The sequence below is a fragment of the Saccopteryx bilineata genome, chromosome 1 (genome assembly GCF_036850765.1).
Source record: "Saccopteryx bilineata isolate mSacBil1 chromosome 1, mSacBil1_pri_phased_curated, whole genome shotgun sequence".
Taxonomy (NCBI): domain Eukaryota; kingdom Metazoa; phylum Chordata; class Mammalia; order Chiroptera; family Emballonuridae; genus Saccopteryx; species Saccopteryx bilineata.
In genome coordinates, this window is record NC_089490.1 from 228665398 (window position 1) to 228681137 (window position 15740).

The 15740-nt window shown below is 45.4% G+C and overlaps 1 protein-coding gene across 1 annotated transcript in view; it reads left to right on the forward strand.

Annotated features, from left to right (window-relative positions):
- Positions 1 to 15740, forward strand: part of SUSD4 (sushi domain containing 4) — a 98093-nt gene that overhangs the window by 50600 nt on the left and 31753 nt on the right. The window contains exon 3 of the mRNA XM_066237598.1: positions 5538 to 5750. Coding sequence (XP_066093695.1) covers positions 5538 to 5750 — 213 coding nt within the window. The remainder of the gene's footprint in view (positions 1 to 5537; positions 5751 to 15740) is intronic.

A 15740-nucleotide genomic window follows, 5' to 3' on the forward strand; every position in this document is an offset into this window, starting at 1 on the left:
TTGAGAACCAGACTTTTTCCTGGGATCACTAACACTGGGCAGGAAGAATAGAGCCAGTAATGGAGATGCCAGGACCCAAGAGGGTGACACAGGCCAAGGGAGCACCAGAGGAGACTAGAGGTTGGGTTCTATCCAGGGCTGTTCAGACCCCAGGGCCCATGCACTGCTCCCACCCTAACAGGCTGCTTATTTGAACTCAGGGGTCCAGAGAGAAATAGCATCCTCTGGAATGTGAGCACAATTGCAATTCATGTCATTCTCATTTTTAAAGAGCCTGAGTACCTTTAGGAAGACTATTAGTCTAGGTTCCCCAGAGAAAAGAGAACCAATAGGAGATTCTCTCTCTCTCTCTCTCTGTCTCTCTCTCTGTCTCTCTCTCTGTCTCTCTGTCTCTCTCTCTCTCTCTCTCTCTCTCTCTCACACACACACACACACACACACACACACACAAGGAATTGACTAATGCAATCATGGATGCTGAGAAAAATGGGAGTGAGAAGAGTTGGGACTTCAAGTCCACAGGATCCTAGGGTAAGATTATTTAGTGGGCCAGCATACAGGTTATTTTCCATCCCTCTTTCCCAACACCTAAGCCAGCCCAGGTCCTCAGTGAATACATTATCTGATGGGGCTGCTCATCAACGTTATAGAAAGACACTAAGAGAACAGCTCTACAGAAAAAGAAAAAAAAATGTCCCCAGTTGGTCCACTAGGAGGCAATTTGGAAGGTGGAATCTGAAGCTCTGGCTAGTCCTAGAAAATGACTGTCTTGCTCAATGGGATTAGTTGTCCAGAACAAAGAATATTTTCTTCTTATGCCTCCCCGCCTTCTGATTGCTTTCCTTTCACGGCTTGTTCTCATTCCCCTCTTCTGTGCCAGTGGCTATATCCCATGGCCGGCAGCATGCTGATGGTCAGCCCAGTCCCAGGCATGAACATAGAGTCAGAGGGTAACTATGGTTATGTGAAAGCAGAGAGACTGGATGGGGATTTTCTCTTAAAGGGGAGGACTACATAAAGGAGAGGTACAGAGGTGGACTCACAAGGAAATTCTGCTATTCTCAAGTCCTCGTGTTCATGGTGCTCTCATTATTTATTTATTTATGAGAGCAGGGGTCATTTTTCTGATGGATTCTTCATCTCCCCCTTGAATTACCTGTCCTTGAGAGAGGACAGCTAGGTTTGTGGTCAAAGATAGGGAGGTGTGACAAGCTGAAAAGCCTGTGCCTAGGACTCAGCAAGCAGTGTGGCTCATTGGTTAGGCTGTGGCTGGTCAAAAAGTGTGTTGTGGGGTGGAGGGGGGACAGGGAGACACAGATATCTCAGCCAGAGCCCTAGTGTACACCTGCCTTTAGCACTACATTGGAGAGGGAAGAGGAATGAGGTGTCTGGGCATGTGGATTGGAAGAAAGAATGCAGTCCACTCGGGTTAGGAGAAGAGAATGGGGTGAGAGGGTGTTTGGAGAGAGTGTGTCTGAGCTAGGGGAGGGCATGGCACACTGCCATTGCCTATGGATACAGAAGTTTTAGGACCTATCAAAGCGACGGTGGTATGGGGTTTGCCCAATGAGCCCAGTAGAGCAGATGGCATGTGGCTTCATCCATCTACCCCCCTATACCTATCCTCTATCCATCCACCTACCCATCTTTATTTATTTTCTATCCATACATCCATCTACCCACCTACCAATTGTCTACTTATCCATTCATCCACTATCTACCCAGCCACATATCCTCCATTCATCTATCCATACATTCATCTATCCTTTATCCATCCATCCATTCATCTATCCATCACTCACTCATTTATCCATTTATCCTCCTCCTAGCCATTTCTTTATCCATCCACCCATTTGTTACCCATCCATCCATCCATCCATCCATCCACCCATCCATCCATCCATCCACCCATCCATCCATCGATTCACCCATCCATCCACCCACCCACCCACCCACATATCCTTTATCATCCATTTATCCCACCTTTCTTCCCTCCTCCCCTCTTTCTCTCCCTCCATTCCTCCGTTCACTCCTCTTTTATTAGTAGTGCTTGTGCATACCTACACTCACAACGCACCATGCTAGGTGCGGAGGAGGGGAAGAGGAAGACCTGGCCCCGCCTCCAGGAGCTCACAGCCCAGTCAAGGAGACAGCTGAGTAGCCCAAGTGATGCCTATCAGGGTGAGGAGCACTCCCAGAGAGGTGACCCCGGAGTTCCCTTCTGGGAAGAGAGGCTTTCCGGTTAAACACCGAAGGGGGAGGGAAGGCCCCCAGGGGGATGTGCTATTTAAGCTAAGTCTTGGAGGATCAGCACATTAGGGGGTCATCCTTCCCTCCGTGGAAGTCTGGCATCAGCCCCCTTCTTGCCTCAGTAGAAGGCAAGTCCCTGCAGGGTTTGGGTTCCTTCCCAGCCCACATCTAGGTTGGGAAAACTTAGCCCACCTGCCAACCCCTTCTCTTCCTCCTCCCCCAGAGCCCCACCTACAGCAGGCCCCTATGCCAAGAGCCTGTAAGCCTCCGGGCCCCTCCCCACAGTGCCCTTGCTCTCTCTGTCTGGTCAGTATAGGCTCACCCGGAAGATTCCAGAGGCTTGCCCCATACTGTGCAATACTCGAGTTACCCTTCTGTGGCCACCTGGTGACAGATATCTGCCCTGCCCAATGCCATATGAGCAGGTTCTCGTTGACTTCCAGCGTGTGCATGAGAACCACTTCGCCCACAGGCCACTAGGAGCGTCCACCAGGGACTCTGCGCGTGTGCCGCAGGCTTTCTGGACACACCCTGAGACCGCCAAATGGAAGAAAAGCTTTGCCACTCATTGCTTAGGAAGCCCTTTTTCTTCCAAATAAAAACATAAAGACTGCACTTAATCAATGGCTGGTCAATACTTTGTCACCATGCCCTCCACCTCTAACAGGGGTGAATCACCCCCTGCCTGGCCGGGACACAGCCCGGAGGTCAGGGCGCATGCGCAGTCCCAGCGGAGGTGGGGGAGGTGGGGGAGGTGGGGGAGGTGGGGGGGTGGGGGGGTGGGGGGGGTGGGGGGGTGGGGGGGTGGGGGGGGTGGGGGGGGTGGGGGGGTGGGGGGGTGGGGGGGTGAGAAGGCTGGATGATGGTTCCTAAAAGCGTTCCCCATGTCACTTACACGTGGAATCTAAAAAAGCAAAACAGACTCACAGATACAGAGGACAGACTGACGGTTGCCAGAGGGGCGGGGGTGGGATGTGGGAAGGATGGGAAAGGTGAAGGGGAATAAAAGGTACAAACCCTCAGTTATAAAATGAATAAGTCACGGAACGTGATGCACAGCACAGGGAGTATAATCAACGCTGAAATAACTTTGTATGGTGACAGATGGTTACTAGGCTTATCGTGGTGATCGTGTCGTAAGGTATTTAAATGTTGAATCACTGTGTTGTACACCTGAAACGAAGATAATATTGTTTGTCAACTATAATAATAAAAAAGACCAGGCCTGCTTCTGCTTTGATAAAATACCAGGGCTGCTCCTACTTAAAGGTGCAGTCTGCTCTTCCTGCCTCCCTCCTTGGCTTGCCGCTCACTCCCCGTGCCTTGTGACCTCTGCACAGAGTGTGCTTGAACCATGACCTCTGGACATCCCACCACTGTGGCTTTCTGGAAAATGTCCAAGGTCATGAGGCCACTTGGGGAGGCAGCAAGTGAGTCCTACATGAGCACATAAAGTTGGGATGAAGTGTCACCAACCAGCTGAGGACATTTTGCAAGTTCAGTATTTTAGACAGGACCAAGTAGCTGATGAGTCCAATATCTGGGCATTACCTGAAAACCAGGGAAATCCTCCAAGATCTTCAGTGATACTGCCTTCTGGTCTGCACTGGGATTTAATCAGATGGTCTAGACCAGTGGTCCCCAACCTTTTTGGGCCACGGACCGGTTTAATGTCAGAAAATGTTTTCATGGACCGGCCTTTAGGGTGGGACGAATAAATGTATCACGTGACCAAGACTAGCGTCAAGAGTGAGTCTTAGACGGATGTAACAGAAGGAATCTGGTCATTTTTAAAAAATAAAACATCGTTCAGACTTAAATATAAATAAAACTGAAATAATGTAAGTTATTCTTTCTCTGTGGACTGGTACCAAGTGACCCACGGACCAGTACCAGTCTGTGGCCCAGGGGTTGGGGACCACTGGTTTAGACTGTTTCCTCTTGATGGTATCCAGGATTCCTGGCATGAGCATCTGTGCTGGAGATAGGGTTAGATGGGCACACCAGCCCCCATCTGGATGGAGGAGTTATGTGTGTCTGTTCTTGGTACCTATTCAGTGAGGATTTGTCTATTGATTTTGTAAGAAATCAGAAGCATGCTTCCCTTCCTTCCCTTTGAGGGTGCATTCAGATCATATGCATATAAGAGACCCTTCCTTATCCTTGGCATCCCCAGCCAGCCCACGACAGCCATGCTTGTTTCAGGGGTCTGCCTTCATCCCAGCCATCTGGGCATCTCTCTCACCTGTCCTCCAGTCAGGTGACAAGGGGGACCTGAAACTGAGATGCCTTGTACCCTTGTGCCCTTCTTGCCCCTCCCGCACTCCTTATCTACCCCACCTGTCGGCCTCCCGGAGCCCCTGGCCTACCCATGGGCTCCATACTGGCCTCCTCACTCAGCCTGGCTTCGTGGGGTCACCCCAATATGTCTCCAGCTTCCTTTTCCAACCCTGTTTATTCATTTGGCAAATGTTTCTGGAGCACTTCCTATGTAGGAGATTGTAAGAGATTCTGGGGATGCAAAGATAAGAGGCTCTCAGGACCCGTCCTTGAAGGGCTCACAGCTTGGAATGAGAGGCTGCTGCTCTCCAACCAATTCAGTGCAGGACTGTGTTCACGTAACAGTGGGGAAATGCAGAGGGGCTGGGCTGGGGAGCCTCCCAGACGAGGAGGACTTTGGCCGTGGCCTGGCAGATGAAGGCGAAGACCAAAGGCAGGGGCAGGGGGCAGGTTGGCATTCCCCACATACCTCTTCCACATGCCTATAGAACTCTCATGCCCATGTGCTGCTCTCCAGACATGGACCACCCTCCCCAGCCCCTGGGCCATCACCCATGCCTTTCCTATTGGAATGCCATCCATGCAGCCCTCCACAAAGCCAGTTCTGTCTGTAGAAATCTTACCCACCCTTCAAGGTCCTGCTCAGATTCTATCTCCTTCCTACCCTTTTCAACCACTCCTCCCTCCTTGGCTCCTTCTGTATTTTGTCTACCTGATGAGGCTCTCACCCTCTTGTGTTCCTTTTATTATGTACTTTTCCTCATCTCCCTGCTCCTGTGACCTCCTTGATAAGCTAACTTGACCATGGAACTGAAAACTGCACTGTTCTAAGCAAAGAGCAAAAAGCAGAGTGAAATGTGCACTAGAATGCCTATATTCTTGGCTTTTTGGTTGCTGTAGTTGGGTGGTCCATGGTGTCGGAGAACACAGCACCTGCCATTTACCTAGGAAGACTTTTGGCATTAGAGTATATTCAGAGACACCTTTTCTTCTCTGTGTTAATACAGGGTTCGATGACCTTAAGGTGTGTGCTGACCCAGGCATCCCCGAGAATGGCTTCAGGACGCCCAGTGAAGGGGTTTTCTTTGAAAGCTCTGTCACCCGATTTCATTGCCAAGACGGATTCAAGCTGAAGGGCTCTACAAAAAGACTGTGTATGAAGCACCTTAATGGAACCCTAGGCTGGATCCCAAGTGATAAATCCATCTGTGTGCAAGAAGGTAAGGTACTTAACCCACTCCCCTGTCCCCTGTCCCATGGAAACCTCTCACGTGGTCAGTTTACACTGCCTGGTTACAAGGTTACAAGGCCGTGTCTACCAGACAGGTCAGTACCATAGGCTGCTGTCTTTGTTTCGGGGCTAGACTTGGATGCTGATGGAAAAGCATGTGTGTACACATTATAAAGAGAGCTGGGGTAGATAAATTCATCTCAGCATTAGAAGTAATCATATTCCTTCTCTATCTCAATTACCATCCAATTTATCACCATTGTTGTCAATGCAAGAGAGAAACTCAGATAACATTAGGGTTATTTATTATCAGGCTGCCAACTCCACACTCGTTTCCATGTTAGTCAATAAAAAGCATAGTAAATACATTGGGCGAAAACTATATATAATGACACAGATGATGCCTGTTACTTAGAGGCTTAAATCAATTACTACTTATCAGTTCTCTGTTAGACATGATTCATTTAAGGAAAGAAAGAACTATGACAAGCAATGACAGACTGACAAGGTAGACATTTATTCTAGTAATCACCCCTAAATTTATTGGTCATGGCAAGATATTCTTTTACTTCTAGCAACTATCCCTAAATCAGTTGGTTGAAACAACTTTGTATATATATTGTTTTTGCTTTTTATAGATACTTTTAGAGTTTAACAAATGCATTGAGTTTAACTGATTGGAATGCTAAATTGTTGATTATGTATCTCCAAGGGCTGGCAAGGCAGAAGTAAGTATGAATCTAGAATTAATTCTAACCCCAAATTTCTGTGAGGCGTAGAACTTAACATTTTATTGAGTTCATTAGAAATGAGTTTCAGTTTCTCTTAACACCATTACTGATTTTATTTTTGGATGGAGCTTTTATAATAATATAAACTATTACTCTGATTTAGCATTTATCTCTTTATGAAACTTTTAAAATAATTTAATTTGACAACCATTTATTGTGAACTTCCTTATGAGAATTTTAAAATATGGATAAGATGGTATCTTCCCCTTAAAGTACTTACAATCTTTGCTCTTATTTTCAAGGTATTTCTTGAAACCAAAATTAGTATAAAGAATTAAGATTTAAAAAAAATTTAGTTTTCCTTTTATATGCAGCTCATGCAAGCTATGGTTTTCATAAGATTCTATTAATTAATAGTTTATTTGGTTTGTATATACAGACTTCCTTGATAAAACCCATGCCCTCAGATACCCAGTAATTAAAACCCAGAGAAGTTTAAGAACATCAGAGAACAAAAAAGAATTCCAACAGGCTTCCTGAATGTTGCCCAGGGATGAAGGGATGAAATCCCTCTTTATTTTGCCATCCTAGGGAGAATATTTTATCCATTTTTAGATGATCATGTTTCCAACTCTGTGTTAGTTACCTAACATATAGTAATTTCAAGACAGGGAGTGAAAAATCCCCTGGGAGTGGGAATCTTGGTTGTATAGGTGTGCATGCATAATTCTTCACCCATAGCCCCAGATGTTTGGTTAGGGGCTATGTAAGTGGGGATGGCAATGGTGGTCAGATCTGTTATTATGCATACTGAAATAAGACCACATGCATCCAAAGGAGGGTCCAGGGGCTGCAGTCTGGTCATCATGGTATGCTCTACTCATCATTTTTTAGAAAGTTTAGAAGAACAGGCATTGCCTTTCTAAGTATGATGGTATATTGATTTTTAATATTAATGATAACTGTGTTGGTCTTTGAAAGATCTGTATAAAGAGATTGCCTTTATTACCCTGATGGTGGAGAAAATCACCATTGCTAATGTCCTAATAACTCTTCTTTATTCTAAGCGGTTTACGGGGGGCAGGGAACCCCCTAGAAGCCTTCCTTTACCCTGGCTGTCATATAGCAGTGAAGAAGCTAAACATTCCCCCCCCTCCGATTTATAAGTGGCCTGCACTCCCTGATCAGGATTAATGCTGGAAATAATAGGGGCTGCTGAATTCATTTGTATCCCTTGTCAGGTAATTCTCAGAAGGCTAATGAATTTTTGTGTGGTGGTAATAGTAATAACAATAATAAATTATCTCATTTTTATAGGTCATTACTGGTTAAAATTTCATATTCACTATCTCATTTAATATGCCCAACTACCCATCAAGATAAGTCCTTTTGTTCTCATTTTCTTGGTAGGAAACTGAGGCTCAGAGAGGCTCCCTTACTTTGTCAAGGTCACACAGCTGATGGGTCACTAACAGAGCTGGAACAACATCTCAGCCAGCATTTTTTCCCGTACAAGGTTAAGTCTCCCTTTCTCTGTGTCACAAAAGCCCCACTCTAATCAGTTATACAACAGCAGCATGTCACAGTAAATGGCATCATCAAAGTTCAGGGTTGAAGGGACTGTTAGAAATCACATAATCCAAGCCCTCATTCCGGTTTAGTTTTGGTTTGACCAACAGAGAAACTGAGTCTTGGAGAAGTTAAGAGCCTTCCCAGAGTTAAATGACTACTTAGGGACAGACCTGTTCAGCTCCAGGTCTCCTCACTGTCACCTGGACTCCCTTCAGTCTTTCCCTCTGTCAAAGTTCTGCCTGAGATTAAAAAAAAAAAAAGTGTATGTGCATTAAAATGCTTTATAATAGCAAGTGCTCTGCAGAAGCCAGGTGGTTGTAGACATGCATTTTCTTGTTCATTTACATAAACTCCCTCTCTTACTTTCCATGTCATTCTGCCACATGTCTCAGCCATCTTCCTTCTCTCATGGTCCATTTATTCCAATCTAAGTGGTTTATTCCAAGTAAACTCAATGCATAAAAGCTTGGACCTAAGGGACTGATAATACAGGCAATGAATTAATTTCATGGCACCCAAAGCCTCCAACCTAGATATACACAGAGATGTCCTCTTCTCTAGGTTGATTCTGTGAGACTAGAGCCTGCCCATCCCTAAGCAGAGCTGAGGATGTTTGTGGTCCAGGGAGCAGGGCAGGTGACCAGTAAGGTGGAGAAGAGACCTTGGAGTTGGCAAAGACCTGAAAATATGCCCCGTGGGCACAAGGCTGCTGATGTCAATACAGTGACTGAAGGCCAGGGTGACAGCCACCATGAGAGCCTTTTCCTTTCCTAAACCACTTAGTAGGTCTACTGTGGGGGGCCACTTTCCCTCAGTCAATACAATTTTTTCCCACCTTTCATGAGAAAAGATAGACTTGACATAAATTCATTTTAGCAACACTGAGCATGCGTCAAATGTGGGAAGATGCTGTCCCAGCTTGCACAGCTTTGTAGGGGCAGGGACAGCGCTGGGGTGGTCCAGACTACAGTTTGCACAAAGAACTAATTTTTTTTTTCTGAAGTGAGAAGCGAGGAGGCAGGGAGACAGACTTCTCCATGTGCCTGACCAGGATCCACCCAGCATGCCCACCAGGGGGCGATGCTCTGCCCATCTGGGGTGTTGCTCTGTTGCAGCTGGAGCCATTCTAGCGCCTGAGGCAGAGGCCATGGGGCCATCCTCAGCACTCGGGCCAACTTTGCTCCAATGAAGCCTTGGCTGTGGGAGGGGAAGAGAGAGACAGAGAGAAAGGAGAAGGGGAAGGGTGGGGGTGGAGAAGCAAATGGGCACTTCTCCTGTGTTTCCTGGCCTGAAATCGAACCTGGGACTTCCACACACCAGGCCAACGGTCTACCACTGAGCCAACCAGCCAGGGCCAAAATAGTATTTTTTTTTTAAATCAATATAGCTAAGGCCACTAAAGTATAATGAATTCAAACCCATACGTGTTATGAACAGCCCAAACCTATTTATTATCAGCATTAATGGAAAGACTTCATTGCTTACCCGTCCCTGGTTCCGGCTGGGGGACAGAACACATACCAACTCTGATGGTATTAATTCTGAAGGCAAGATAGCAGTTTCAGGTTTTGTTTTCAAAAAGGAGATGAAATAAATCATGGTGCATGGTTACCGGATAGGGCAGAGCCTTCCTTAGAGGATGAGACAAAGTTTTACAGTACCAGGTCCCTCCTCCCCTAGGGGTCTCGCTCCTGGGGGGCACGATGTTGGGGATATTTCTGAAGGTCAGATGCCTCTAGCTAGAGCTTAGGCTTCCAGGTGGATTCAGGGTGTCCCTTGAGCACCTCTGGGCATAGACGACATACTCCTCCTGCAGAAACATAACTTTTTTTTGTCTTTGACTTTCCTCCTGGGCTGTGCCCTTGGGGAGGGGAGACAGACTGAGCTCACGCCATGGCCAACTTCCCTTTCCATGTGATGCGCTTTTATATCACAGGCCTTTTTTCACAGAGCTCTTCTCTCTAAGCCAAAGGGGACCTTTGTCTTTTTTCCTCACCTCCTGCCTGGAGCAACTCTGCAAATAGTCACTGGTCGCATAGGTTACTCAATGCAAGTAAACTTCAGATAAATTCACTAAGCCAATAAAAAGGGATTTGGGGGAAGCTGGAGTCCCACATGTTTCACGGACAGCCTAAGTATGAATCTTCCAGAGCGGGTTCCAGACCAGCTAGGACCGCTGGGATGCCCTGCTAAACAGCCCAGGATACGGCTAGTCCAGGATAAGGATAGCCCAGGATACGGCTAGCCCGGGATAAGGATAGCCCAGGATAAGGCTAGCCTGGGATAAGGCTAGCCCAAGATAAGGATAGCCCAGGATAAGGCTTACCCAGGATAAGGCTAGCCTGGGATAAGGCTAGCTCGGGATAAGGATAGCCCAGGATAAGGCTAGCCCGGGATAAGGCTAGCTCGGGATAAGGATAGCCCAGGATAAGGCTAGCCTGGGATAAGGCTAGCTCGGGATAAGGATAGCCCAGGATAAGGCTAGCCCGGGATAAGGCTTACCCAGGATAAGGCTAGCCCTGGATAAGGCTTACCCAGGATAAGGCTAGCCCTGGATAAGGCTTACCCAGGATAAGGCTAGCCCGGGATAAGGCTTACCCAGGTTACGGCTAGTCCAGGATAAGGATAGCCCAGGATACGGCTAGTCCAGGATAAGGATAGCCCAGAATAAGGCTAGACCAGGATACGGCTAGTCCAGGATAAGGCTAGCCCGGGATAAGGCAAGTATGAGAGTTCAGGTTGCCCCTGCAGAATGCACTGGTTTGAGAATGAACTGCCTGAGCAGAGGACTTTTCCAGAAAAATTCTTCCTCTAATTGGCAGTCAACTCCTTTTGGTCTGGAGAGGTTTTCCTCGTCCTGAGAATCTCCCTGACCAGTGTATCCCCTTGCTTGACATCTGGTAGAACCCGCAGCATCGTGGGAGTAGTCTGGGTGGAGGGAAACATGGTTGGAACTTCTGAGCCAATACCCTTGACCGAGATTGCTAGAAAAGATGACTAATTTGCTGTGAAGAAGTTTCTTTGAGCTTCCTGGGGGCGGGGAGAGAAAACGTACAATGTGAGTTGAAGTATTGTTATGACATTATAAATTTTTAATTAAAAGATGCAGCTTGACTCGTGAGTTAAAAGCTGGCGGTAAGGGTGGAAGGTAACTCCTTTCTTCATTGACACGGTGGGGCGCAGGCATTTTTCAAAAGCAGGTGAGGCGTGCTCGTTTTTCAGTTATTCCTGATATTAAAGTGAGTTGTCCCCCAGCTTCAGAGACTTCACTGAAACAGATGGAGGCTTTAAAAATATTTTATTTAGGATCCCTTCCTCCTCTGTCATCTAAAATTTTTTTCTTGATGCCTTAGACACGGGTTATCAGAAACAGCAACCTGTGCCCACCAGGGCAAGTATTTGCATGCCATCCCTAAGACCACCTTTTCTCGTTTTCCATCTTCTAAGATAAGGAGCAAGGGGCGCCCCTCCTCACCTACAGGACCACTGTCATTTCTTATTTATGCTTCTTGTAACAGAAGTCACTGCTTCCTACTCCCCCTTCCCTTGTGGGCTTACAGAGTGAGTTTGGTTTTTGTTCTTAAAAAGATTTCTCGAGCTTAAATGTGGTCATGACTTGAAAGGAAAATAATATATATCCAGAGGAAATAAGGTCAGGTTGGATGGGGCAGCGGCAGCAAAGATGAGTGACAGGAGCGATCAGCTATCGTGGTTGATATGACAGCTGGACTGCCCCCGACAAGGGTCCGGGAGCCTGTGCAGCCGACCCTCCCCAGACATGCAGAGGGAAATTCCCAATCAGAGCAGCCTTTGCCAGCGGCCCTGTGCCATCTCCCATGCCATAGGAGTGCATAGGAGTGCACTCTGTATAGTGCACCCTTCCTATACAGAGGCCATGGAGGTAGAGAGCTGCTTTAAGTCACAGACTGAGACAAATGCAGGAAAACAGCATCAGCATGTGTAGAGATCCTTGTCAGATCGCGTATAAAGGCCACAGTGTGATTGTTAGCAACTTTGAACACCGAGCTGATCGTGGCCATTCCCCAGAAAACAGTTGTCCATGATCTCTGCACGGACACAACCCAGAATTAAGTTGACTGCTTATGAAAAATGCAGGGCCACCCATGAGTATCCTTCCAAACTCACTGCAGATGAAATTTGTCTTCTCCCGTGCCAGTCTTGAGCATGGCTCCCAGTCAGCGTCTGAGAGTCTTGTCACTAATGTCAAGTTCCTCAAACCCCATGCTGGGCCTGTGGGTGCGAGAGGCCCCGGGTGCCAAGCTGCCTCCCAGCCTGTGCAGATTAGATTCTGTTCTTTATTGGATTTGTCTGACACACATGCTAAGGGGTGGGCTGGGGCTTGTTAAATCTGAGCCAGCCTCTGCATTTGGATGACTGTCTTCAATCTAATCCAGTAATTGTCAACCTTTTTCATCTCATGGCATACATAGGCAATTCCTACAATTGTGCAGCATGCCAAAAAATATATATTTCTTGTTGGTCTGATGAAAAGATATAATTTTGATTTATTCACACTTGGTGGCTATTGTTGTGTTGGTTGTTGTCATTTTTTTTATTTGACAGTCTAAGGGGAAAGAGGTCACAGCCCCCTCTCTAAAAAATCAGGTACTGCATGTTTTAAAAACTTGCAACACACCCGTTGAAAATTGCTGATTGATCACTTTGCCCATCTCATGCAGCAGTTCTTAATATTTGACTTCATGGGAATTGTCCGAGGGGCATGTTAAAGATGCACATTTCCAGGCCTACTCTTACAGGTTTTTAATGTGCCAGGAATCTGAATTTAGGAGACAGCTCTGGGAGATGCCTGTGCTGGTGAGCCTCAGCGCACACTTTGCAATACTTGCCATAGGCATTCAAACAGGAGAACATAAGATGGAAGATGGAACCTCCATGAGTCATCAGCCCACGAGAATAGCATTTGAAATGCCTTCTTTGATTTTTTTTGTGAGCTCAGCTCTGGCAACCAAGTGCTTTCTGTCACTTCCTTGTTGTTGAAAGGGAATGTTTCTTTAAAGGTAAAATAGTTCTGCTTATCAAATAAAAACAGGGAATCAGGTAGATTTGTCTTCAAGGGCAAAACTCTGAACTAAATTCAGTTTCTCCAACCATCTGTGTCTTTATATAAGAGGCCAAATTGCCTTTGGAAAACTTTCTGAAAAATAATCAAGTTTTTATGCTTTTGGAAATTTAATTGCCACCCCTGTATGTTTAGTCATTCATTCCCCCAAATCCTGTGAAACACTTTCTACTTACCAGGCCCAGAGATTCCTAGTTTAGTTGGGAAAATATGTCACTTCATTTCCGAGTTTCCTTAGTTTTCTTTCTGGATTAGTTTCACTGTTGTTGTTGTTTTAACCTTTGTAAAATTCACAAAATATGACATATGTCTATAAGTTCATGAAACCAAACAACCCAATGAATTATCACAAAGAAAACACCTATGTTAACACCATCCAGATGAAGAGGTCTAGAACATTGCTGACACCCCAGAAGCCCACTGCCTCTTCCCTCCCTCTCGGAGGTAACTTCTCCCCCGAGTCATGATGACCAATTCCCATGGTAATCACTTAGCTCATAATTATGCATCCCTAACTGTGCTATGATTTTAAGTTTCATTTACCTTTGACTTATGTGCTTAAGAGTAAGATCGTTGACTTCTTCTCTATCCCCAGGACCTAGAACATACTAGACCTAGAGAAGTGCTTGATAATTCACTGAGTGAATGAATAAGTGAATGAACCAATGGATGAAAAAAATAGTAAGCTTTACAAAGGCTGACTTGAGCAAAATTCATTCTTCACAGCGAGATGTGCAGAGCCTTCAATATGCTAATATGAATTTTGAATCTCTGAGTGTGTATTATGTATTCAAGTTCCTGGGAACATATTTTGAGGGAAGGATTGATGTCAAAAGTTGACATTTTTAAGAAATCAGATTTGTCTGCACATATAGCTAACATTTTAAAGAAAAGCAAATCTACCACATGGCACGTGCTCTTTAATATTTCTTTTACTATTTCTGTTTCATCCTTTAAGACTCTGCTTTCTGCTAACTAATCTGATAATCTTATCAATTAATTTGTTACTTATATGTAAATGTGTAATACTGCTTTAGGACCTTCAACTACCCCCTTTTATTTATTTGTTATATTAAATCCCCATTGTTACTAGAAGCAGAATACAAAACAATAATGACAGTGGTAGGCTGGTGAAAGTTATACCCCCAAAGTGCCCATTTGTGCTCTCTCTGGATAAGTTGTGATTGTCAACCAGGTTCTACGTGACAGAATCAGGTATTAATAGTCCTTTTTTTCATTGTCCTTGGTAACAATATTTTCAAGTGGCTTTCAAAAATTCTTCCTGGCAACCAGATGAATTCATGTTATAGAAAAATTATGTTATTTCTATTTGATACTTTAGAATTGATCAAGATTACACATTTATTTTCTGGTTGCTTTTTGTTCATCAAAGTAAGGTCCATAGTTATTTACTGCTACTGACAACTTTTTCCTATTCACTGGGAGGATTAGGTACCAAACCTTGTGGATGGAAAGATTGTTGAGGTTTCATTTTAGGCTTTGTTAGAGCTGATCAATTTCAGTTTTGTCCTGATACCTAGGGCCCAGCCTCTCCCAGCCTCTCTAACTTGGTGAAGTTTGAACTCCAACTTTTGAGTTCCCAGTGAATATGTGGCTCCTCTTACCTAGTAAATGGGTCCTGGGTCATTCCCTATGGCAACTCTTCTTTGGAAGAGTACATAATTGCTGGGATTTAGGAGGCTGTGAATTTCCTTTGAACTTTGTGTCATATGCTCTGTAGTCGTCCCCAAGTCCTGTTTATGGAAACAGAGTTCTAATTACAAGTTCAAAGCATTCTATATTATAAACCACTATACAGAGAAACTATCCTTACAAAGGATGCTTCTGCTTCTGGTCAGCCACTGTCTACATGTCTGCAGTGTCCAAATACATATTTCTGTCCTTTGAATTTACTCCCTAGAGCTGGCCACTTCCTGAGTTACTAATTAATTCTTGAGTAAGTTTTCTTCCTTTCTTTCTTTCTTTCTTTCTTTCTTTCTTTCTTTCTTTCTTTCTTTCTTTCTTTCTTTCTTTTCTGAAGTGAGAAGCAAGGAGGCAGAGTGACAGACTCCAGCATGCGCCCAACTGGGATCCACCCAGCAAGCCCACTAGGGGGTGATGTGCAGATCCACCCAGATCTGCACATCTGGGGTGTTGCTCCATTGCAACCAGAGCCGTTCTAGCTCCTGAGGTGGAGGCCATGGAGCCATCCTCAGCGCTCAGGTCAACTTTGCTCTAATGGAACCTTGGCTGTGGGAGGGGAAGAGAGAGACAGGGAGGAAGGAGAAGGGGAGGGGTGGAGAAGCAGATGGGCACTTCTCCTGTGTGCCCTGGCCAGGAATTGAACCCGGGACATCTACATGCCAGGCCGACACTCTACCACTGAGGCAACCTGCCAGGGCACTGGTTAATTCTTGAGTAAATTTTAAGTCAACCATGACAATAGTTGTTTAATCATGTAAATGACTGTCATAGGATCTATTTACAGCCAAGATTTTACAGACGGATGCCTTGATAAATGTGCTTTTATTTGCTTTAATCTTTGTAAAGTGATACTGAAAAAAATGGAATTCAC